Here is a 25661-nt window from a genome sequence, read left to right as displayed (position 1 = left end):
CACAAAAGAGGGGTAGCTACTTTAATATCAAGTACTCTTAATTATGAACATATTTCAGAGACTAGAGACAAAGAAGGACGGTTCGTAAAAATCACAGGAAGAATAGAAGGTACAGAAATAACATTGCTGAATGTTTATGCTCCTCCAGTTTGTGAATGGTCATTTTATAGACACATTTTTGACCTAATGGTCAGTTCTCAAGGGGTAGTAATTTGTGGAGGGGATTTTAATATTAGATTAAATCCTATATTAGATTCTTCAAGAATAGTTACTCAGAATAAACCTCTGACTCAGAAAGTGAATTCATTGATGGAGGAGTTGGGAATTATAGATATCTGGAGGGAATTACACCCTACTAGTAAAGATTATACATATTACTCTTCCCTCATTCAGCCTATTCAAGGATAGACTATTTCTTTATTTTTAATACAGATAGACTCAGGGTAAAAAACTGTAATATTGCAACAATTGATCTGTCGGATCATAGCCCAGTCTCTATGTCTCTAATCCTGGAAAGGAAAATGAGGAAAACACTATGGAGGCTAAACTCACATATACTCAATAACCCGAAAGTAATGGAGAGATTAAGGGGAGAAATCAAAGAATACCTAGACCTTAATGACACGGGAGAAACATCACCAGTGATCTTATGGGATACATTGAAAGCTGTACTGAGAGGGAAAATTGTTTCCATTACCACTCACATGAAAAAAATCAATGCACAAAAATTAGCAGACCTTCAAGGAAAATTAAAACAACTTCAAGTTGTAGATAGCAACAAAAGTAATTCAAATCGAAAACAGAAAATTAGGAAATTGCAAAGTGAAATTGACGATATTTATACGTTGGAAACTCAAAGAAATTTTCTTTACCTGAGACAAAAGAATTATGAAGTAGGAGGTAAATCAGCTAGATTATTAGCATATAAATTATGAAAACAACAAGCAGACAATACAATTCATAAAATAAAGAATCCAAAGACAAAGCTTGCGGAGAGTACAATAGGGAAAATTCAAGACAGTTTTGAAACATATTATCGAGAGCTGTACTCCCAACCCCGGGCCCCCAATGAGCCCTATATAGACAGTGTATTGAATTTTTTAGATCTACCTAAACTTACAGATCTACAAAATGAAAGTTTATTAGAACCAGTAACTGTCAAAGAACTGAACGTGGCCATCTCTAGGTTAAAGGCTGGAAAGTCCCCAGGTTCTGATGGGTTTACCTCAGAGTGGTACAAGTCCCTGAAGACACAGTTAGCCCCATTACTACTTAACACCTTTAATTGGATCTTGCAGAGAGCAGAAACTCCACCTTCCTGGAGAGAAGCGATTATTTCAGTTATTCCTAAAGAGAGTAAAGATAAACTAGAATGTGGCAATTATCGGCCAATTAGTGTTCTTAATTTAGATTACAAACTATTTACATCTATATTAGCGCGCAGATTGGAAAAGCTTTTACCTGGCCTAATCCACTTAGACCAGACTGGATTTATTCAACAAAGACAAACACAGGACAACATAAGGAGAACTCTGCACATATTAGAACAGGTTAATAAGAACGAGACAGAGACAATGGTAGTAGGATTGGACGCTGAGAAAGCTTTTGATTCGGTTAGTTGGGCATTCCTATACAGAGTGTTAGGAAGATTCGGCTTTCAAGAAAAGTTTATTAAAGTAATTCAGACTCTATATGACAGCCCTACAGCCCGAATTAAGATAAATGGGGACCTCTCTGACTCCTTCATGTTAGAGAGAGGCACTAGACAGGGATGCCCAATTTCTCCTCTCCTTTTTGCGCTATATATTGAACCGCTTGCCCAACTAATAAGACAGAGCGAAATCGTAAAAGGTATCAAGGTGGCAGGGATTGAACAGAAAGTGGCGTTATTCGCAGATGATGTTTTGGTCTATCTGAGTGAACCAGAAAAATCATTTATAGGATTGTTTATACTGTTGGATGACTTTGGGAAAATATCAGGTTATAAAATAAATGTAAAGAAAATGAAGGTTATGTCCCTAAATTATACACCATCCAAAAAATTGCAAGATACATATGATCTTAAGTGGGAAGCTAAATCATTAAAATATTTAGGAATAACTCTGCCGAAGGATCTTTCAACACTGTCACAGGTAAATTATGGGCCATTAATCTCAGAGATAAAAGCAGATATGTATAGATGGAATCTTATCCCCTTTTTAAGTTTAAATTCAAGGATAAATACTATAAAAATGAATATTCTTCCTCGGTTATTGTATCTTTTCCGTACTTTACCGGTGGAAGTGGATGATAATCAATTCAGGGAATGGGACAAATGGATTTCCCGCTTCATTTGGCAAGGAAAGAAACCTAGAATTCGATATAACACCTTACAGTTAGGGAAGGAAGGAGGAGGTATGGTTCTTCCTTGCCTGAGAAATTATTTTTATGCCTCACAGATAACCCCTCTGTTATATTGGTGTAATAGGGAATATAAGGCTAAATGGAAGGAAATAGAATTTCGATTAGTTGACAGTTTTCCTCTTCAGGCCTCAATAGCTGACAAAGGATTGATGGCCCAGTTGGAAAAATTTAAAAACACTTGGATAAATCTTACATTAAAAGTATGGCAGAAGGTGGTTAATTCATGTGGAATTAATAACATGTTAAAACTCTTTAGATGGTGTGCATATGATACCGAATTCCTTCCCAACAGAGGAGATAAAAGATTTGAGCTATGGATAAAGAAAGGTCTTACAACCTACCTCTCATTTATAGATAAAAGAGTATTACAAGGTTTCCAAATCCTGCAGGACAAACATGGCCTAGAACATAGTGACTTTTTTAGGTACCTTCAAGTACGAAACTATGTTAACCAGAGTTGTAGATATACAGACCTATCAACAGTAGAATTAGAATTTTTCAAGATTCTGAATTCGGCTTGCAGTTCAATACCTAGTAAATCAGTTTCTCGATTATATAATGCACTCTCCCATGCTAAAAATGTAAATACACCGTATATTAAAGAAAAGTGGGAGAAAGAAGCGGGGTTGGTACTTTCAGAGGAGGCTTGGGAGAAAATCTGCAGCTTTCAATGGTCCTCGACTAATTCTTTGACTTGGAGAGAACATTGTTGGAAAAACATTATAAGATACTTCAAGACCCCATATCAGGAAAAATATAAAGATACAAATGTGATGTGTTGGAGAAGGTGCGGCTCCAAGGAGGCAAATCATTTTCATATTTTTTGGGATTGCCCTAAATTAAGTCTATTTTGGGAAGGTATTCATAGAACATTAGTTAAGGTACTTAGGTCCCAGATACCTCTGAACTTTGAGACGCTCTGTTTGGGGCACGTATTGTTTCTTGAACAGAAGGAAGATATAAAGTTGCTGCAGGCCCTCTTAGCGGCAAGTAAGAAATCAATCACTAGAAAATGGCTAAATCCAATACCACCTACATTAGAAGATTGGTACGAAATTATCTTGGAAATATTTAAAATGGAAAAGTTGACTTACTCCCTGAGAACTCAAAGAAAAATTTTATCAAATCTGGAATAAATGGATTGAATATATCACCCCAATGCGAGCAGACTTTAGATGACTCTCCTAATGATTTATACTGCTCTTCTCATCAACACAGTAATATTGCTAACGTAAGCACCCCGAGTCTAAATGTTTGTTCTTTTTTGTTTTCTTTTGGAAAATAGAGAATTAACACAAGTAAAGGGAAAGATTTGGGAAAGGGATAAAAAAATGAAAAAATTAAGTAAATAAGTTCATAGGGATTGGATAATTATGTCTGCGGGCAGGAGCAAGCATGAACAAATTAGGATATAAACACCTACAATGGTTGATACATAGGCTTATATACAACATTTTGGACCAGTGGAAATGGTCCAGAAGGGTTATATGGAAACTATTATTACCATTTTTCTTAACAACTAATTCCATTACTTCGCCTAATAGGTTAGATTTACCACAGTACATAATTATCTATTTAAATGTTTATTTTCCGTTTATATCATCTCAATGTGTACTTAAGAATGTATAAATAATTGTAGTTTTATACATATAAAAAAAATGGAAAAGGTTATATGTGTGAAAAAAGTACGTGATATTTGTGAATTCCTTATCCAAATAAAAATAAAATTAAAAAATAAATAAATAAATAAAATAAAATACTTCCAAACAGTCCCCCATACTTTCCTCCAATGACCTTAAAATTATGCCCACTGGTATTAGCCATTTGTGCTCTGGGAATAGGTCTCTGGCTATCAATTTGATCTATGCCTCTTGTCCTCTTAAACACCTCTATCATGTCACCTCACATCATCTTTTGCTCCAAGGAGAAAAGCTGTAACTTGTTCAACTTTACCTCATCAAACATGCTCTCTTATCCAGGCAGCTTTATGTTAAATCTCTTCTGCATCTCTCTCAAGTGTCTACATCTTTCCAAAATGAGGTGACCGGGGCTGAGGACAATATTCCAAGTGCTAACAATATTCTACTAACTAACTAATTGTTGGTTGCATTTCTTTGAAGTTCATTCCAAAATTTACATGGGAGCATTATGCCAGATATTTCTTTTCTAGAAATTAAAAGAAGGTATCAGAGTATCAAATGAGCAATATAACACTTATTATCTTTCATATTATAGGGAAATTCGTTTAATATTTTCATCCTCGTCCTGCCTGGTTGGGAGTTTCCTCAAGAAAAGGTGAGTGAAATAAGAGCTCAGTATTTACATCAATCTGGATTCATTACACAAAAAATGAAAAGGTACAGATGTTTAAAAACCAAAATAAAAATGGAAACTGCTGAAACTGCTCTGCAATACTGGCAGTATTTTTGGGAAGAAAGTTAGTCTCAAGTTGACGACAATGATCCACTGAAAGGTAATCAACCTGTAAAGTTAATTCTCTTTCTCTCTCCATAGATACAACCAAGTATTTCCAGCATTTTTGATTTTATCAATAAACAAACTGCTAGAGGAACTTAGTGGGTTTAGTAGGATGTGGAGGCGAGGGATGAATTGTTAACACTTACGGCTGATTTATACTTCTGCGTCAACTCGACGCCGTAACCTACGCAAGTGGCCTATGCGCATTGTGAGCATTTATACTTGCGCGTTGGTGTGTCTGCATTGCTCTGCAATTCGGGCACGTCGCGCATGCGCACACACCTACCCGTGCAAGGCTTCATGGTCATGGTAATCTTTCTCGGGGTAAACAAGTTTAAAGCAAGCGTCTTTTTTCGTAAAAGCGAAATGTGTCCTCCATAATTTCGGAGGTCTGTAAAGCTTTATGGAAAGCATTGCAGCCAGAGTTCCTTCCCTGACCTTCAGTCGCCCAATGGGAAGCTATTGCGGCATAGGAGGAAATGCGATGCTACCAAGCGGACCAATCACAGTTGTTTGGTCTGCGTTGCTGTGACGCGTAGTTACATTTTGGGAGAGGTGCACGTCAGGCTACGGTGTAGGGATCGCGTAGGCTCTGTGTAGGGTCGCGGTGACGCCGTACTTACGGCGTCGAGTTGACGCAGAAGTGTAAATCAGTCTTTAGGGTCAAAGCTCTGCATTAGCACTGTGAATGGAGAGGGAAGTCAATGTAAAGAGGGGAGTGGAGTTTGGTAAGTGATAACTGGACTAAGAAGAGATAAGGGATGATAGACAGAAGAAACCAGTTTGGTGAGAAGATGGATGGATTTTGGAGACAGGCAGATGAATAATAGATGGATGCAAACAAGGTTAAATATGAAAGTGGAGTAGATCAAATCAGGTGAGGCAGGTAGGGTGAAAACTGAGACAGGCTAGAGGGAGATAAATGGGGACACAAGCTACAAGAACTGGAATCTGAAAAACAAGGAAGGGGAAAATGAAAGCTATTAAGGTTGAGATGTAGGGGAGATGGAACCAGATGGGGAGAGGATGTGTGCATGGTGTGTGTAAATGGAACCTGGAGAAAGAGGGTGAGGTGGGTGATAGGGTGGTGGACAGGGTGCATGGAAAAAGGGAAAAAAATGGCAACGACACCTGCAAGAAGTGCATCCAGCTGCAGCTCCTGACAAACCGCGTTAGGGAACTGGATGACCTGCGGATCATTCGGGAGAATGAGGAGATTATAGATAGTAGCTACAGGGAGGTAGTTACGCCAAAGGAGCAGAGGGCAGGAAATTGGGTCACTGTCAGCTGAGGGAAGGGGAAAGGGCAGACAGAGCAGGGTTCCCCTGTGGCCATTCCCCTCAACAACAAGTATACCGCATTGGATACTGTTGAGGGGGATGTCTTACCTGGGACTAGCTGCAGTAGCCGGATCTCTGGCACTGAGTCTGGCTCTGCAGTGCAGAAGGGAGGGGGGAAAGAGAGGAGAGCGGTAGTGATAGGGGACCCGATAGTTAGAGGTGCAGATAGAAGGTTCTGTGGTCGTGACAGAGAATCCAGGATGGTTTGTTACCTCCCAGGTGCCAGGGTCAAGGATGTCTCTGATTGATTGCATGACATTCTGAAGTGGGAGGGTGACCAGCCAGGTGTTGTGGTGCACATCGGTACCAATGACATAGCAAGGAAGAGTGAAGAGGTCCTGGACAGTGAGTATAGAGAACTTGGTAGGAAGTTGAAAAGCAGGACCTCAAGGGTGGTAATCTCAGGATTGCTACCTGTGCTAGGTGCCAGTGAGGGTAGGAATAGGATGCTCTGGAGGAGGAACAAGTGGCTGAGGAACTGGTGTAGGGGGCAGGGTTTCAGATTTCAGGATCATTGGGACCTCTTCTGGGGCAGGTGGGACCTGTACAAGAGAGACGGGTTACACTTGAACCACAGGGGGACCAATATCCTTTCAGGGAGGTTTGTTAGTGCTATTGGGGAGGCTTTAAACTAGAGTTGCAGGGGGATGGGAACCAGAGTGCCAGAGCTGACAGTGTGGCTGGGGTGAAAATAAATGATATTGAAAGTTTAAGCAAATCCGCTGATAGAAAGGTTGTGAGTGATGGTAAAAATCTTCTGGGGTGTATATATTTCAATGCTAGGAGTATTGCGGGGAAGGCGGATGAGTTGAGGGCGTGGATTGACACGTGGAATTATGATGTTGTAGCAATTAGTGAAACTTGGCTACAGGAGGGACAGGACTGGCAGCTTAATATTCCAGGGTTCCAATGTTTCAGATGTGATCGAGGCAGAGGAATGAAAGGTGGGGGAGTAGCATTGCTTGTTAGGGAAAATATTACAGCAGTGCTCAGGCAGGACAGATTAGAGGGCTTGTCTACTGAGTCCTTATGGGTGGAGCTGAGAAACAGGAAAGGTATGGCCACATTAGTGGGATTGTATTACAGACCACCCAATAGTCAACGAGACTTAGAAGAGCAAATCTGCAGAGAGATAGCAGGCAACTGCAGGAAACATAAAGTTGTGGTGGTAGGGGCTTTTAATTTTCCATACATTGATTGGGACTCCCATACTGTTAGGGGTCTAGATGGTTTAGAGTTTGTAAAATGTGTTCAGGAAAGTTTTCTAAATCAGTATATAGAGGGACCAACTAGAGGGGATGCAATATTGGATCTCCTGTTAGGAAACGAATTAGGGCAAGTGACAGAAGTCTGTGTAGGGGAGCACCTTGGTTCCAGTGATCATAACACCATTAGTTTCAATTTGATCATGGACAAGGATAGATCTGGTCCTAGGGTTGAGGTTCTGAACTGGAAGAAGGCCAAATTTGAAGAAATGAGAAAGGATCTAAAAAGCGTGGATTGGGACAGGTTGTTCTCTGGCAAAGATGTGATTGGTAGGTGAGAAGCCTTCAAGGGGGAAATTTTGAGAGTGCAGAGTTTGTATGTTCCTGTCAGGATTAAAGGCAAATTGAATAGGAATAAGGAACCTTTGTTCTCAAGGGATATTGCAACTCTGATAAAGAAGAAGAGGGAGTTGTATGAAATGTATAGGAAACAGGGGGTAAATCAGGTGCTTGAGAAGTATAAGAAGTGCAAGAAAATACTTAAGAAAGAAATCAGGAGGGCAAAAAGAAGACATGAGGTTGCCTTGGCAGTCAAAGTGAAGGATAATCCAAAGAGCTTTTACAAGTATATTAAGAGCAAAAGGATTGTAAGGGATAAAATTGGTCCTCTTGAAGATCAGAGTGGTCGGCTTTGTGTGGAACCAAAGGAAATGGGGGAGATCTTAAATAGGTTTTTTGCATCTGTATTTACTAAGGAAGCTGGCATGAAATCTATGGAATTGAGGGAATCAAGTAGTGAGACCATGGAAACTGTACAGATTGAAAAGGAGGAGGTGCTTGCTGTCTTGAGGAAAATTAAAGTGGATAAATCCCCAGGACCTGACAGTGTTCCCTCGGACCTTGAAGGAGACTAGTGTTGAAATTGCGGGGGCCCTGGCAGAAGTATTTAAAATGTTGCTGTCTACGGGTGAAGTGCCGGAGGATTGGAGAGTGGCTCATGTTGTTCCGTTGTTTAAAAAAGGATCAAAAAGTAATCCGGAAAATTATAGGCCGGTGAGTTTAACGTCAGTAGTAGGTAAGTTATTGGAGGGAGTACTAAGAGACAGAATCTACAAGCATTTGGATAGACAGGGGCTTATTAGGGAGAGTCAACATGGCTTTGTGCGTGGTAGGTCATGTTTGACTAATCTGTTGGAGTTTTTCGAGGAAGTTACCAGGAAAGTGGATGAAGGGAAGGCAGTGGATATTGTCTACATGGACTTCAGTAAGGCCTTTGACAAGGTCCCGCATGGGAGGTTAGTTAGGAAAATTCAGTCGCTAGGTATACATGGAGAGGTGGTAAATTGGATTAGACATTGGCTTGATGGAAGAAGCCAGAGAGTGGTGATAGAGAATTGCTTCTCTGAGTGGAGGCCTGTGACTAGTGGTGTGCCACAGGGATCAGTGCTGAGTCCATTGTTATTTGTCATCTATATCAATGATCTGGATGATAATGTGGTAAATTGGATCAGCAAGTTTGCTGATGATACAAAGATTGGAGGTGTAGTAGACAGTGAGGAAGGTTTTCAGAGCCTGCAGAGGGACTTGGATCAGCTGGAAAAATGGGCTGAAAAATGGCAGATGGAGTTTAATACTGACAAGTGTGAGATATTGCACGTTGGAAGGACAAACCAATGTAGAACACACAGAGTTAATGGTAAGGCACTGAGGAGTGCAGTGGAACAGAGGGATCTGGGAATACAGACACAAAATTCCCTAAAAGTGTCGTCACAGGTAGATAGGGTCATAAAGAGAGCTTTTGGTACATTGGCCTTTATTAATCGAAGTATTGAGTATAAGAGCTGGAATGTTATGATGAGGTTGTATAAGGCATTGGTGAGGCCGAATCTGGAGAATTGTGTTCAGTTTTGGTCACCAAATTACAGGAAGGATATAAATAAGGTTGAAAGAGTGCAGAGAAGGTTTACAAGGATGTTGCCGGGACTTGAGAAACTCAGTTACAGAGAAAGGTTGAATAGGTTAGGACTTTATTCCCTGGAGCGTAGAAGAATGAGGGGAGATTTGATAGAGGTACATAAAATTATGATGGGTATAGATAGAGTGAATGCAAGCAGGCTTTTTCCACTGAGGCAAGGGGAGAAAAAAACCAGAGGACATGGGTTAAGGGTGAGGGGGGGAAAAGTTTAAAGGGAACATTAGGGGGGGGCTTCTTCACACAGAGAGTGGTGGGAGTATGGAATGAGCTGCCAGACGAGGTGGTAAATGCGGGTTCTTTTTTAACATTTAAGAATAAATTGGACAGATACATGGATGGGAGGTGTATGGAGGGATATGGTCCGTGTGCAGGTCAGTGGGACTAGGCAGAAAATGGTTCGGCACAGCCAAGAAGGGCCGAAGGGGCTGTTTCTGTGCTGTAGTTTCTATGGTTCTATGGTTCTAAATGGGAGGACCTGAAGTAGATCAAAAGAAGGGGCAGGGACAAGGGAATGCAGTGGTAAGGGTTAACTAAAATTGGATGTAGGGTGCCCAGGCAGAATGTATCCTCTTTCCACTTTGGATATGTTATACCTAAGGGCATGAGAAAAAGAGGCGTTTCTCTTTATAAACCATTCCCTCAAAAATTCCAGCCATCCCAAAGTGCTTCACAGCCGGCAAAATACTTACTAGGAATAGTTAACTTTACAATTTATGATCCCACTATCACTAATGACCACATCATCGATTTGATGTTGAATGGTTGAAGGATTCTGATTAAAAATGTCGCTGAAGAATACTTACATAACATTAAGATACCCAACATCTCATCTGGAACACTGCATCACCAATAGTGCAGAACTTCCATGGTAGTATACAATGCGTAAACCCCGTGTTATGCTCAAGTGCCCTGAGTGTGGCTTGAACTCAGTATCTTCCCCGGAGTTGAGATTGGCACCAACTGCTGCAAAAGTGACTTGCAGGAGGAACTCAATGGGTTAAGCGACATCTGTTGGAGGAAAGGAATCATCACCAGTTATGTTCTGACTGACAGGTTACGAAAGTATACTTCGAAAGGTAAATGGTTGCTCAACATGTTGACGAGTCAGCAAAACTAATTTGTGTTCTTACACTTCTTCAAATCTTTTTGAACTTTCATGATAGAAAGAAATAATGTTTAATTGTATACCCAGCCAAATGAAAATATAGCTCTTTATTAATATGAGGCATTGAGTTAAAACACGGACTCAAGCAAGATTAAAAAAGAGTTTGAGTAATACCATTGAGCCTTGTGTTTGGAGACATGCTGACATGTTGGATTTGGAAGAGTTTTAGATGATTAATTGATGTATGCTGTGAATTATATTAAGGATGTATTAGAAATTGTAATATTTGCCTTATAGTGAAGGAGATCTGTGCAAAACAGGACACAACCTTGTGAGTGTTGATGTGGAAGCAGCCAGAGAAATATTTAAGAAGCTTACTGCAAAAGACTGGATTCTCGAAGTGGTAAATACCGGCACCATTTCATTAGAATGACTGGTCGTGCCTTCACCATATAAATACTTCTGTTATAATACAAAATACGTAACCGTTTAACACTGTGAATTACTTAAACTAAATTGGATTATTAAAATTGGTGTTGTTAAGCTATATGGGGCTACCTAATAATCTAAATTTAAAAGTGGAGTCAAAGTTTCTAATATCACTTGTTATGAAGTGATATTCATTTCATTGTAATGAAATGAGAGAAATTGAAAGAGCATGCAGTCCTCTCTCTGAATACCTCATCTATATGGACTATATCCCCCAGAAGTGCTAGTCTTTTGAGTTGTTTATCCAGGTGCCCTGTTAACTTACTTAGAATCCTGTAAATTTGTTTAATTGAGGGCTCTCTGATATCATGACTGTCCTGTGGGGTTCATGGCTTATTCTGCCTGGGTAATCTACACCCAATTGTATGAACATTGAAATTTTCCAATTTTTGGTAACCCTTCCCATTGCGTTCCCCTGCCCCTGCCCCTTCCTCTGATCCACCTCAGGTCCTCCCATTTTTTTTTCCTTTTCCATCGTGATTAGTTAGTTTAGAAACTGCAGCTGCTTTTCCCATTGGTTAGCCAGTTTCAAATATCCCAGTTATAAAATAGCAGGTGCAAGAGGCTTGCTCTCTTTGTTTGTTTAAGGCAAGTGGTGCAAATAACCATTGGGAAGGTATGTTCTGCATGCACTTTTAGCTAAGTATGTTTGTTTAACATTGAACTTTGTACTTTCTGTAACTTGAGGAACATGAATGTTTGGCCAAATTGTTATTGTTTGTAAATATTGATTCATATGCTTATTCCCAATCAGTGTTTTCTATCTTACTTGCCAGACCCGTGAACCTAATTCAATGCTACAATGATAGGCATTTGTTTCGAATTAGGGTGCTTAATGGTCATGTATTTGATAGCCTCCAAGGAAGGGATGGTGGTGTAGCAGTCAGTTCTGCCTCACAGGTTCAGGAAGCCAGGCTTGATCTTGACCTTGTATGTTGCCTGTACTCTGCTTTTCCACCACATCCAAAAGAAGTGCTGGTAGGTTAAATCATTCCTGTAAATTACCCCTTAGACTAGTTAAATGACAAAAGGATCCAAGGTGAGTTAATAAGCTTCTGAGGGAAAATGTACAAGATTGGGAACTGGCATAGGCTGAATGCTGCTTTGTACAAATAGTAAGTGTTTGTTTTACAGATAAAATCAAGCCTGACATCAAAATTAATTCAACATCTTGAGAGGTTGGGCTCTGATGAAGAAGCATTGATGATTTACTTAATTCTGCCAGTATGCCAAGTAATGCAAAAGGACAGAGATATAGTTCATGGCTTTGTAAGAGCCATGGCACATCTGGATGCGACCTCAAAGAAAACATTGGGTAAGAGAGCTGAATCAAGTTTGGCTCTTGCACTTGCATTCACTTACAGACCAGGCTGGAGAAATTAAAAGGAGAAATTTCAATGCTGCGCCACAGATCTGACCCTCAGACTACACAAAGTTTGGTAGTTTTGTGGTTAGTGTGGATGTTGTAGGTGGGACATTGGATGCAGAGCTGGACAGAGATGTGGCAGATGGGGTTCAACCAGAAAAGACTGAAGTAATATACTTTGGAAGGTTGAACTTGAAGGCAAAGCACAGCGTAACTGGCAGAATTCTTAGCAGCATGGAGAAACAGAGTGATCTTAGGGTCCATCTCCATAGACCCCTTGAAGTTACCATGCAATTTGCTAGAGTGATTCTGAAGCATATAATGTGTTAGCCTTCTTTAACCATATAACAATTACAGCACGGAAACAGGCCATCTCGGCCCTTCTAGTCCGTGCCGAACGCTTACTCTCACCTAGTCCCACCGACCTGCACTCAGCCAATAACCCTCCATTCCTTTCCTGTCCATATAGCTATACAATTTTACTTTAAATGACAATATCGAACCTGCCTCTACCACTTCTGATGGAAGCTCGTTCCACACAGCTACCACTCTCTGAGTAAAGAAGCTCCCCCCTCATGTTACCCCTAAACTTTTGCCCCCAGCTCTCAACTCATGTCTCCTTGTTTGAATCTCCCCTACTCTCAATGGAAAAAGCCTATCCACATCAACTCTATCTATCTCCCTCATAATTTTAAATACCTCTATTAAGTCCCCCCTCAATCTTCTACGCTCCAAAGAATAAAGACCCAACTTGTTCAACCTTTCTCTGTAACTTAGGTGATGAAACCTAGGTAACATTCCCGTAAATCTTCTCTGCACTCTCTCCATTTTGTTGACATCTTTCCTATAATTCGGTGACCAGAACTGTAGACAATACTCCAAATTTGGCCTTACCAATGCCTTGTACAATTTTAACATTATATCCCAACTCCTATACTCAATGCTCTGATTAATAAAGGCCAGCAAACCAAAAGCTTTCTTCACCACCCTATCCACATGAAGTTCCACCTTCAGGAAACTATGCACCATTATTCCTAGATCCCTCTGTTCTACTGCATTCTTCAGTGCCCTACCATTTACCGGGTATGTCCTATTTTGATTAGTCCTACCGAAATGTAGCACCTCACATTTATCAGCATTAAACTCCATCTGCCATCTTTCAGCCCACTCTTCCAACTTGCCTAAATCTCTCTGCAAGCTTTAAAAACCTACTTCATTATCCACTACACCACCTATCTTAGTATCATCTGCATACTTACTAATCCAATTTACCACCCCATCATCCAGATCATTAATGTATATGACAAACAACGTTGGACCCAGTACAGATCCCTGAGGCACACCACTAGCCACCAGCCTCCAATCTGACAAACAGTTATTCACCACTACTCTCTGGCGTCTCCCATCCAGCCACTGCTGAATCCATTTTACTACTTCAATATTAATACCTAACGAATGAACCTTCCTAACTAACCTTCCGAGTGGAACCCTTGTCAAGGCCTTACTGAAGTCCATATAGACAATATCCACCACTTTACCCTCGTCAACTTTCCTAGTAACCTCTTCAAAAAATTCAATAAGATTTGTCAAACATGACCTTCCACGCTCAAATCCATGTTGACTGTTCCTAATCAGACCTTGTCTATCCAAGTAATTAATATATACCTTCTCTAAGAATACTTTCCATCAATTTATCCACCACTGACGCCAAACTCACAGGCCGATAATTGCTAGGTTTACTCTTAGAACCCTTTTTAAACAATGGAACAACATGAGCAATACGCCAATCCTCTGGCACCATCCCCGTTTCTAATGACATTTGAAATATTTCTGTCAGAGCCCCTGCTATTTCTACACTAATTTCCCTGAAGGTCTTAGGGAATCTCCTGTCAGGACCCGGAGACTTAGCCAATTTATATTCCTTAAGAGCGCCAGTACTTCCTCTTCTTTAATCATCATAGTTTCCATAACTTCCCTACCTGTTTCCCTTACCTTACACAATTCAATATCCTTCTCCTTAGTGAATACCGAAGAAAAGAAATTGTTCAAAATCTCCCCCATCTCTTTTGGTTCCACAGATAGCTGCCCACTCTGATTCTCTAAGGGACCAATTTTATCCCTCACTATCCTTTTGCTATTTATATAACTCTAGAAGCCCTTTGGATTTATTTTCACCTTACTTGCCAAAGTAACCTTGTATTTTCTTTTAGCTTTTCTAATTTCTTTCTTAAGATTCTTTTTACATTCTTTATATTCCTCGAGCACCTCATTTACTCCATGCTGCCTATATTTATTGTAGATATCTCTCTTTTTCCGAACCAAGTTTCCAATATCCCTTGAAAACCATGGCTCTCTCAAACTTTTAACCTTTCCTTTCAACCTAACAGGAACATAAAGATTCTGTGCCCTCAAAATTTCACCTTTAAATGACCTCCATTTCTCTATTACATCCTTCCCATAAAACAAATTGTCCCAATCTACTCCTTTAAATCTTTTCGCATCTTCTCAAAGTTAGCCTTTCTCCAATCAAAAATCTCAACCCTGGGTCTAGACCAATCCTTCTCCATAATTATATTGAATCTAATGGCATTGTGATCACTGGACCCGAAGTGCTCCCCAACACATACCTCCGTCACCCGACCTATCTCATTCCCTAACAGGAGATCCAACACTGCCCCTTCTCTAGTTGGTACCGCTATGTATTGTTGCAAAAAACTATCCTGCACACATTTTACAAACCCCAAACCATCCAGCCCTTTTACAGTATGGGCTTCCCAGTCTATGTGTGGAAAATTAAAATCTGCCACAATCACAACCTTATGCTTACTACAAATATCTGCTGTCTCCTTACAAATTTGCTCCTCCAATTTTCGCTCCCCATTAGGTGGTCTATAATACACCCCTATAAGTGTTACTACACCTTTCCCATTCCTCAATCCCTCTCAAATAGCCTCCCTAGATGAGCCCTCTAATCTATCCTGCCAGAGCACCGCTGTAATACTTCCTCTGACAAGCCATGCAATACCTCCCACTCTTGTCCCTCCAATTCTATCACACCTGAAGCAACGAAATCCAGGAATATTTAGTCAGAGAATTGAGTCCAAGAGCCATGAAGTAATGATGCAGCTCTATAAAACTCTGCTTAGACCACACTTGTGTATTGTTCAATTCTGGTCGCCTCACAAAAGGAAGGATGTGAAAGCTTTAGAGAGGGTGCAGAGGAGATTTACCAAGATGCTGGCTGGATTAGAGGGTATGTTTTATGAAGATGGGTTAAGCAAGCTGGGGATTTTTTTTTTTGGAGTGAAAGAGGATGAGGGATGACTTGATAGAGGTGTATAATATGATAAGAGTCATTGATTTAGTGGACAGCCAGTGACTTTTTCCCAGGGCAGAAATGGTTAATACAAGAGGGAATAACTTTATGGTGATTGAAGGACAGTATAAGGAGGATGTCAGAGATAGTGTGTATGTGGAAAGTGTTGCTAGGGGTGGTGGTAGAGACAGATGCATTAGGGACATTTAAGAGACTCTTAGAAAGGCACATGGAGAAAAGAAAAATTGTGACTTTGAGGGAGGAAACCTTAGACCTTCAAGTAGGTATAAAGGTTGGCACAATATTGTGGGACGAATGGCCTGTATTGTGCTGTACCCACTGAGTTCCATGTTTTATATTCTTATGTGATTGAGGAATCAACAGTTGTCTGATAAATGGCTTTGCTTTAGGGCAAAAATTAATTTGAAGTCTCTTGCACAAAATATGCATATAGCAATTGTTTTTGTCATACAGTAGAAGTCTCTGTATAGATTATAGATCAGTGATATTTCTGTCCACTCAGTGTACTTTTTAAATGTCATTTTATATTATGTTTCACATAAATGCATTTATTAAATGATACAAAACTTTTAAAATATGTTTATTAGATTTGTTCACATTTGTAGTTATCTCTTGAAGAGTCACATTGTTGAATAAGATGACATAAGAGACTGCAGATGCTGGAGATCCGGAGCAATGCACAAAGGCACTGGAGAACTCAAAGGATTGAGGGGTCCAGATGAAGTGTCTCAAACTGAAATGTCTACTCTCTCTTTCCCTCCATAGATGTGGCCTGACCCACAGAGTTCCTCCAGCACCATTGTGTGTTGCTGTCTGTGCTTCTAGAAGTTTAGATTTTGGATCTTTTCTACATAACAGCATGTGTACCAGATATCTTCAACTGGACTCTACTTCCAAATTCAGTTCTTGTGACTGAGGACACATTTCCAACCAGTTTTGCTTTGCTTATCAGTCAGGTGTAGTTTGAGATGCATTGCTGTAACACACATCTTAAACTCAATTCAACCAGAACTTATTTCTCTAGGGAATGAGTTTATTTACAACCCTTCATTGTTGCTTCAGCCTTTTGAGAATACCTTGACCAAAATATTGCATCTCTTTCTTCTAGGAATGGGTATTAAATGCTGGCTTGACCAGTGATGCCCAGACAAATAATGCAGCTATTAAAAGCTCCAGATTCAATTCCTGCAGTTTTGGTATACAAGGATGCTCCTAACTTTCAATATTGTAAATAGTAAGCTACGTTCATGTCTTCTGTTGCTATTCTAGTAGCCTGATCATTTGTGAGTAGCCGATTTTCTGTTCTTTTGACAATTAGGAGAACACTGGTCAACCCTGGAATCATCTTATCTGAACACTATGGTCAAGATAATTAAGACTTTTTTGACCCAGAAGATAATAGATCTCTTTCATTTATGTCAACAACTCCATCCATCATTTACTCGCCGGATTAATGATCAACAAACGGAATTAAAAAATGTTTTGGATGTACTGGAACTAGTCTACAAAGTAAGTATCAGGAAAACTGGTTGTAAATATTGTAGAAGTCTCACTTAGACAACATTTAAAGCACAAAACAACAGGTACTAAGGGAATTTGTTCCTGTGTTTCATATTTAGGCAAATATGAAGTTGAAACATAGTATTCCACTGAGTAATTTCTACATCAGTGAACTTCGCCTGTTTCGATTTGACATAATCCTCGCATACAGAGCAGAACAATTGGTAAGTTTCAAGTAAACGTTGGCACTGAATTAAAACAGATGTCTGAGCACGTTTCATGGCCTATTGTTGACAACTCTGTGCCTCATTGAACTATCACACTGCCGCCTCATTATGATGCTTTAGTTGCCGATGATTTTGTCAGTGTTTCTTCTTGGGAAATTGAACAATTACTCAGATCAGCAGTGCTTTTTAAATGATATTGTAACAATGAATCTGATGAGTTAAAACTAGGCTGAAATTTTTAAAATTAGTAAGTACAATCACTTAACAGTTTGGGAATAGTTTATGGTGTCCTTTTTTTATAAACAAGGGAACTTAGTGGCACAGAATGAAATATTCATTATAGTGCTTAAAAGACAAATATCTTTATCAAGTGAATCAAGGAAAATAAGATACAATTTACCCAGTACAACAGGAATTCTGCAGATGCTGGAAATTCAAGCAGCACACATCAAAGTTGCTGGTGAATGCAGCAGGCCAGGCAGCATCTCTAGGAAGAGGTACAGTCGACGTTTCAGGCCGAGACCCTTCGTCAGGACTAACTGAAGAAAGAGTTAGTAAGAGATTTGAAAGTGGGAGGGGGAGATCCAAAATGATAGAAGACAGGAGGGGGAGGAATGGAGCCAAGAGCTGGACAGGTGATAGGCAAAGGGGATACGAGAGGATCATGGGACAGGAGGTCCGGGGAGAAAGACAAGGAGGGGGGGAACCCAGAGGATGGGCAAGGGGTATAGTCAGAGGGACAGAGGGAGAAAAAGAGTGAGAGAAAGAATGTGTGTATAAAAATAAATAACAGATGGGATATGAGGGGGAGGTGGGGTATTAGCAGAAGTTAGAGAAGTCGATGTTCATGCCATCAGGTTGGAGGCTACCCAGACGGAATATAAGGTGTTGTTCCTCCAACCTGAGTGTGGCTTCATCTTTACAGTACAGGAGGCCGTGGATAGACATGTCAGAATGAGAATGGGATGCAGAATTAAAATGTGTGTCCACTGGGAGATCCTGCTGTCTCTGGCGGACAGAGCGTAGGTGTTCAGCAAAGCGGTCTCCCAGTCTGCGTCGGGTCTCGCCAATATATAGAAGGCCACATCGGGATCCCCTTTGCCAATCACCTGTCCAGCTCTTGGCTCCATTCCTCCCCCTCCTGTCTTCTATCATTTTGGATCTCCCCCTCCCCCTGCCACTTTCAAATCTCTTACTAACTCTTCCTTCAGTTAGTCCTGACGAAGGGTCTCGGCCTGAAACGTCGACTGTACCTCTTCCTAGAGATGCTGCCTGGCCTGCTGCATTCACCAGAAACTTTGATGTGTGTTGCTTGAATTTACCCAGTACAGTGGCTTGTATAAAATTGGTCATTTAGCAAAACATGCAGGTTTGATGCTATCTATATGGAGATTGCATGATTTCCCTGTGACCACATGGGTCTCCCTCGGGCTCTCCAGTTTCCTCCCACATGGTAAAGACATGCTGGTTCGCAGGTTAATTGAATGTTCTGGATGGGGACTTGATGGGCATGTGAGAGGAAATCTGTGAGGAATGGGTTTAATAGTATTGTTCTGAGAGTCAGCATACACTCTCTATTGAGAACTACCTATCTATATCTTTCTCACAGCACAATTTATCACAAACTTGATGGGCTGAATTGCTTCCTTCGGTGTTGTAGGGAAATTTAATGATAGTCATCTTTGTCTAGGAATATCATGATAATACTATTTATGCTTTTATTTCTTGCATGGCAATCAAATGGGAAAGATCAATATTACCCTGATGTTTCTCTCCTACCCATTTGTCCTTGATTTGTTATACAAGGCTCAGTTACTTTACATGGATTCAGAATTGAAGATGAAGGTAAGGAGCTTGGTTGTCTTGGAGCAAAATCCATCATTCCAAAGTGATTTTAAGTTTCACTGCCTATCTCCTCCTCAAAGTTGCTCCTTCAAACTTATCTCTTTGTTCAAGATTGTGACTACCAGTACTAAAGTGGCCAGTCCTAAATATTACATCAGTACTGTAGCCAAGGTTTATTAAGTGACAGACCCATCCCCAGCTGTACTGTAGCCCAGTGTTCTACAGAGCAGACCTGCCTCTACGATTATTGTACCTAACCCAGTGTTATACAGGTGTAACTCTTCTGATCTATTTTAAATATTTTATATTTTCCAGACAGCTGGTAGAAACTCAATTCAAAACACCTTATTCAGAGTTCTGCAACTTAGTACATCTATAAAGCCTCAGGAGACCTTTTTGCTTGAGTCTCAGTGGAAATTGAACCTACCCCATCTGACTCAAAGAGACATACCAAGCCAGGGCAGATACCTTGGAATTAGTGGATGAAAATGAAAACAAAATTGCAAACACTGGAATTCTGAAATGAAAAAGGATCAAAATTCTGGAAACACTCAACAGGTCAGGCAGCATTTGTAGAAAAAGAAACTGGGTTAATGTTTCTGGTCAAAGACCCTTTGAACTTGGAAAGAAAGAAAGAAAATAAATTAGGTTTAAACTGCAGAGTTGTTGGTAGATATAGGAAGAACTAAGAGCATATCTGCAAAAGGACATCTTGCATGAGTTTATGTAGCCATTAGAAGCACATTTTCCTTCTGTGTAATGTGTTGCTAGTATCAAGTCAGGGGTCATGCAGTAAGCTAGCCTATACTACTGCCAAGAGAAAAACTGAATTCCCCAGTTCTGATGAAGGATTGCAGACCTAAAACATTAATTCAGCTGTTGTTTCCACAGATGCTGCCTGGCCTTTTGTGTGTTTCCAAAAGTTCCTGCTTATAACTGAAATTTTTTGTCTCTGGATTGTAGAAAATCTCGTTTTTGTCATCTCAAGAATATTCACATGTTTCTGAAAATTAGGCGACCAAAATCCGATGCTACTCTCCAATTAATGCATTGGACAGACTCAGCATAACATTTCTGTCCTTAAGTGCTTTACTAATAATCCTTACAGCATGCCTTGGATCTTTCAAGGATTCATGCGCATTCAAACCAGAATCCTTGGTTCCTGTACATCTTTATTACTTTGCCGTTGTTGACATTGTATCTGAATGCATTGCTTTTCAACTGCCATGTCCCTTTCAACCTGCCTATACTGTCTTGTTCTCATCCTCTCATGCTTTGTTGTAAACAATTTGAAATTGGTACTCCCATATACCACCTTTCAATCATTAATATGTACATACAAGTGTTTATCCCAGTACTGACCATGAAGAACACCAACCTTCTCTGCTCCTTTCCTACTCTCATAACCTGCCCATCACCTCTCTCTGGTTCCCCACCTCCTTCTCTTTATTCATGGTCTGCTGTCCTCACCTATCACTTTGCATCTTCTCACATCATCCACCCACCCACCTTCCTCTTCGCCTGGTCTCAACTGTCAGCTTGTAATACTCTCGATCTGCCTGCCCCCCCCCCCCACTTCTTATTCTGGCTTCTGCCCCCTTTCTATCCAGTCCCGAAACGTTGACTTTATTTCTTTCCATAGATGCTCTCTGACCTGCTGAGTTTCTCAGCATTCTGTGTGTGTTGCTCTAGATTTTCAGCATCTGAAGGATCTCGAGGTTTCTGCTTTTCATCCTTCTTTTAATCCCTGTTGCTGTCTCCTTAATTCCATGGGCTAATGATTATAGTTTAAGTATCAGTATATTCAATGCTTAATTTAATGTCATGACAACGTGTGTTATCTACAACACCTCTTTTTCCATTTCTCTTGGTTAGAAAGCAGCTTTTGATGCTTTTCACTTCACATTACGGAACTCACTCGCAGGAAGCCCAGAACCTCCCAGAAATACCTGGTTCATATTAAAGGTTAATCGCCAGAGCTTGGTTGCTGATACCTTTGAGATATTGAAGAATGTGAATAAGGCAGAACTGCAGAAGCCACTTCTGGTAAAAAAAAATTTAATACTATAAGAGTCATGATCATTTTCAATAAACCACTGCTACATTAATGTTCTTGGACAAAAACAGATATCATGAAAGATGAGTTCACATCCCACAGAACTGACATTGAATTAAAATATTTGTAAAAGCTGTGGCTGGTGTCAGTAAAAAAAAAATTGAGAGTAACTATGAGAGGAGCCTGCAGACAGACTTAGATAGTTCAGGGGAATAGGCAAAGAAGTGGCAATTGAAATACAATGTTGGAAAGTGGATGGTCATGCACTTTGGTGGAAGAAATAAACTGGCACACTATTATTTAGATGGGGAGAGAACTCAAAATGCAGAGACGGGAAGAGACTTGGGAGTCCTTGTGCAGGATACCCTAAAGGTTAACCTCCAGATGGAGGCGGTTGTGAAGAAGGGGAATGCGGTGTTGACATTCACTTCTAGAGGTATAGAATATGTTACATACCCCGTAATGGGTTATAGAACCAGCAAAAATGGAAAACACCTTTAGTCTGGTTTGGCTGTTAACAAATGCTATTCTTATTAGTGACTATGCAAAACAGTAATATATAACCAGATAAATCAACCAGGTTAACAGTGTTGTGTGTATATGTGTGCAAATATAACTCCCAAACTATTGAGCTTGGGGGAAACAAGGCTTAGAGTCTTGAGATGGTAAAGTATGAAAGTTCAGTTCATCCACGGAATAGGTGATGAGAGAGAGATATTTGTAATCCAGGGTAAATGTTGAGAGAAGGCAGTTACGTCGATATTCCACAGATTCCACGACAGCAATACAAGATAACAATAGTAGTAGATTTTATCTCCGAAGTTGGTCCACTCCACATACAAAGTATCACCGACAGTGATCTTCAACGAATATCCTTTCAACACAAGTGGTACCACACCGGAATTCAGCTATGGGACATTTCAAAGTGGTGGCCACAGGATACTCCAACAGAATCCACGTATGGATTATAACCAACAGTAGCTCATCACAAAGGGAATCCTCTTCAAGTGGTAAAACCTACTCAGGCAAGGGTCGACAATTCCACAAGGTTACCCCAAGCACACAACGTGATAGCCACTTATCCAGTTCCACGACATACGAAATAACCCCAAACGGTAATTGGCCACAGGGATGCCTGAATTCAGTGAACTACCACACCCAAACAAGGGTAACACACAACTGGTATTCACAAAGGTAGTCCCCTCACCGGAGAACCCACTCCTGTGGATTAACTAAGTGACAATCACACATTCGTAGTCGTATGGAAACAAACTCACCCTCACGGGCTAGAGAGAGAGAGAGAGAGAGAGTCCAAACAGTGACCTCTTTGTCACTAGGTTTCTTCTGTTTGAAACCTTCCTCTCCCCTCTTCTCTTCCTTTAAAGTCACCAAATGTGACAACAAAAAGGAGAATGTCTTCTGTGGTAAAGTTATCAACCCAGACAAGGGTTGGTCACATTGATAACTTCCCACCGGTCACACCTTTTCCACACTGCAAGAGCCATCGATCGATTCTCCCGATCGATCCTCCAAAAACCCACCCTTCTGTGGGCACAACAAAGCTCATCCAGTGTCCAAAACCATGTGTGTCTGTCTAACAACCACCTGACCTTGTATTTATCTCAGCATGCTGAGCACCAGCTGTCCGTCAAATAACACCGCCCTCGGTCACCATGACGACTCACGAGCTGCTCGTTGCTCTCTCTCTGTAAGAACTCACAAGCAGGCAGTTTCCTTGTATATTCAAAACAAGCTTTAGAGTTGTTTTTTTTCTCTCTCTCTATGTCTCTCTCTCTCTCTCTCTATCTCTCTCTCTCTATCTCTCTCTCTCTATCTCTCTCTCTATCTCTCTCTCTATCTCTCTCTCTCTATCTCTCTCTATCTATCTATCTCTCTCTCTATCTCTCTCTCTATCTCTCTCTCTATCTCTCTCTCTATCTCTCCAGTGTCCACAAATCATTCTCATTCTGCTGACATTTTAAAGTGACAGTCCACAGAAAATATGAACCCTAGGGGTACATCCCAAATATAAGCGCAGGGATATGATGTTGAGGCTCTATAAGGCACTCGTGAGACCACACTTGGAGTATTATGTGCAGTTTTGGGCTCCTTGTTTTAGAGAGGATATACTGACATTGGAGAGGGTTCAGAGAAGATTCACAAGAGTGATTCCAGGAATAAAAAGGTTACCATATGAGGAACGTCTGACAGCGCTTGGGCTGTATTCCCTGGAGTTCAGGAGAAGAGGGGGGATCACATAGAAACATTCCGAATGTTAAAAGGCCTGAACAGATTAGATATGGCAAAGTTATTTCCCATGGTAGGGAATTCTAGAACAAGAGGACACGACTTTAGGATTGAAGGATGTCCATTTAGAACTAAGATGCAGAGAAATTACTTTAGTCAGAGGGTGGTAAATCTGTGGAATTTGTTGCCACAAGTGGCTGTGGAGGCCAAGTCACTGGGTGTATATAAGGCAGAGATAGATAGGTTCTTGATTAGCCAGGGCATCAAAGGGTTTGGGGTGAAGGCAGGGGAGTGAGGATGACTGGAAGAATTGGATCAGCCCATGATTGAATGGTGGAGCAGACTCGATGGGCTGAATGGCCTACTTCTGCTCATATGTCTTATGGTCTTGTCAGATGTGAAAACAGAAAGCAACACTCAGCAGGTCAAGCATTAATAGAAAGAGAGACAGTTAATGTTTTATGTAAAAGGAAAACCTCTATTGTTTCATATAGTGTGTAGCAACATGGATTCATAAAATATACAGGAATATACAGTATTCATTAACTTACTAGCTTGACATCCAGTTACTGGGTAAGTTGAGTTAGTAATACGTTCTACTGATGTCTCTGCTGCTGAGAAAATTAATCTCGAACTTTTAAATTCATCCTGAATTGTAAAGAAGTTATTGGATTTTCTTTGGATTAGTTTACTACTGATGTATGTAATGATATATAGTGAAAAACTTTTGTTTTGTGTTTGATCCAGACATAGCATACCACACATAATTACTTTGAGCTCGTAAAATGAAAAAGTGATTGCGGTTACAAAGAAAGTGTAGACAAATAACACAAGTTTCAGGAAGTTACTCTGCACAAAATTGCATGTTTCTTCAGGTGGAATTTAAAGGTGAGCCTGGTGTTAATTTGGAAGCTATCAAGAAGGAATTCTTCGTGTCTGTATTTCAAAGGCTGGTTCATCCAGATTCAAAAATGTTTATTCATCTTCAGCGCTTGAGATCTATTTGGCTTCCTTCTCAGGTGAGTACGTTAATTAATGAAGAAAACCATACAACAGCTCACACTGATGAACCTTGCACACTCATCAATCCATTCTAATCTGCTCCAACTTCTTCTGCGCACCCTTCCTCACAAATCATATTACATTCCATAAGATCTCAAGCACTGCAGCTTTATAATATACAACTCTCATTTGGTCACACCTGCATTCAGTTCTAGTCTCCACATGAATGGAAGAACATGGAGCTTTGGAGAAAGTACAGAAGATGTTTACTGGGATGCTGCCAGGAATAGAGGACACATGCTATAAAGAGAGGCTGGAAAAACTTCGCTTGTTTTTTCAGGAGCAACAGTGCCTTAGAAGTTTATGAGATTGAGGGGCATAGATAGAGTAGATAGCTAGTATCATTTTTCCAGACCTGAAACATTTAATACTAAAAGACATATATTTAAGGCAAGAGAGGGTAAGTTTAAGGAAAATGTGGGGAGCAAGTTCTTTACACAGAGTGCTGGCTGCTTGGAATGTGTTGTCAGGGATGGTAGAGGACACAGATATGATAGTGGTGTTTAAGAAGCTTTTAAATGGGGGCATAATGTGTAGAAAATTGAGTGATATGGGCATTGTGAAAGCAGAAGGTATTAGTCTAATTAGGTCTTTAATTAGCTTGGCACAACATTGTGGTCCAAACAACCTGTTTCTCTGCTGTACTCTTCATAATACCACCAAATCTATTGCCTGGTGTCATTTATAAACTATCAATCTGCTTAAATAGCATCCAATCCTGGATTAACAAGAGTCATTTCCAATCATATATTGACTCCTTTCCCTAGCTGAGTCTAACTGAAACCTCCCTGAAGCTGAAAGAGACTAGATAAAAAATGTTTCAATCAATCCCTCCACACAGTATTGCTGTTGTCCTTACACCAGGGGTCTAAACACTTGGAGCAAGGGATCCCTACTTCTCCACTGAAATCCTCTTGCAGTGAAGGCCTACGTAGTCCCTGATTGCTTGATACACTTGGATGTTTGCTGTTAGTGATTTACATGTCCAGGTCCCTTGCAACACCAACTCTTCGTCTCAGAATATCA

At 40.4% G+C, this 25661-nt stretch overlaps 1 protein-coding gene across 2 annotated transcripts in view; it reads left to right on the top strand.

Moving 5' to 3' along the window:
• LOC140196728 (probable E3 ubiquitin-protein ligase HERC4) overlaps positions 1-25661 on the top strand; it is a 66809-nt gene that overhangs the window by 27739 nt on the left and 13409 nt on the right. For both annotated transcript variants that reach the window (XM_072256413.1, XM_072256414.1), the window contains 8 exons: positions 4639-4698; positions 10804-10909; positions 12130-12310; positions 17017-17207; positions 17318-17422; positions 19175-19270; positions 21146-21316; positions 24449-24592. In XM_072256413.1, coding sequence (XP_072112514.1) covers positions 4639-4698; positions 10804-10909; positions 12130-12310; positions 17017-17207; positions 17318-17422; positions 19175-19270; positions 21146-21316; positions 24449-24592 — 1054 coding nt within the window. The remainder of the gene's footprint in view (positions 1-4638; positions 4699-10803; positions 10910-12129; positions 12311-17016; positions 17208-17317; positions 17423-19174; positions 19271-21145; positions 21317-24448; positions 24593-25661) is intronic.

This window comes from Mobula birostris, chromosome 4 (assembly GCF_030028105.1).
Source record: "Mobula birostris isolate sMobBir1 chromosome 4, sMobBir1.hap1, whole genome shotgun sequence".
NCBI classification, from domain to species: Eukaryota; Metazoa; Chordata; class Chondrichthyes; order Myliobatiformes; family Myliobatidae; genus Mobula; species Mobula birostris.
The sequence above is the reverse complement of the archived record's forward strand: the minus strand, read 5'-3'. Positions and strand labels throughout refer to the sequence as shown.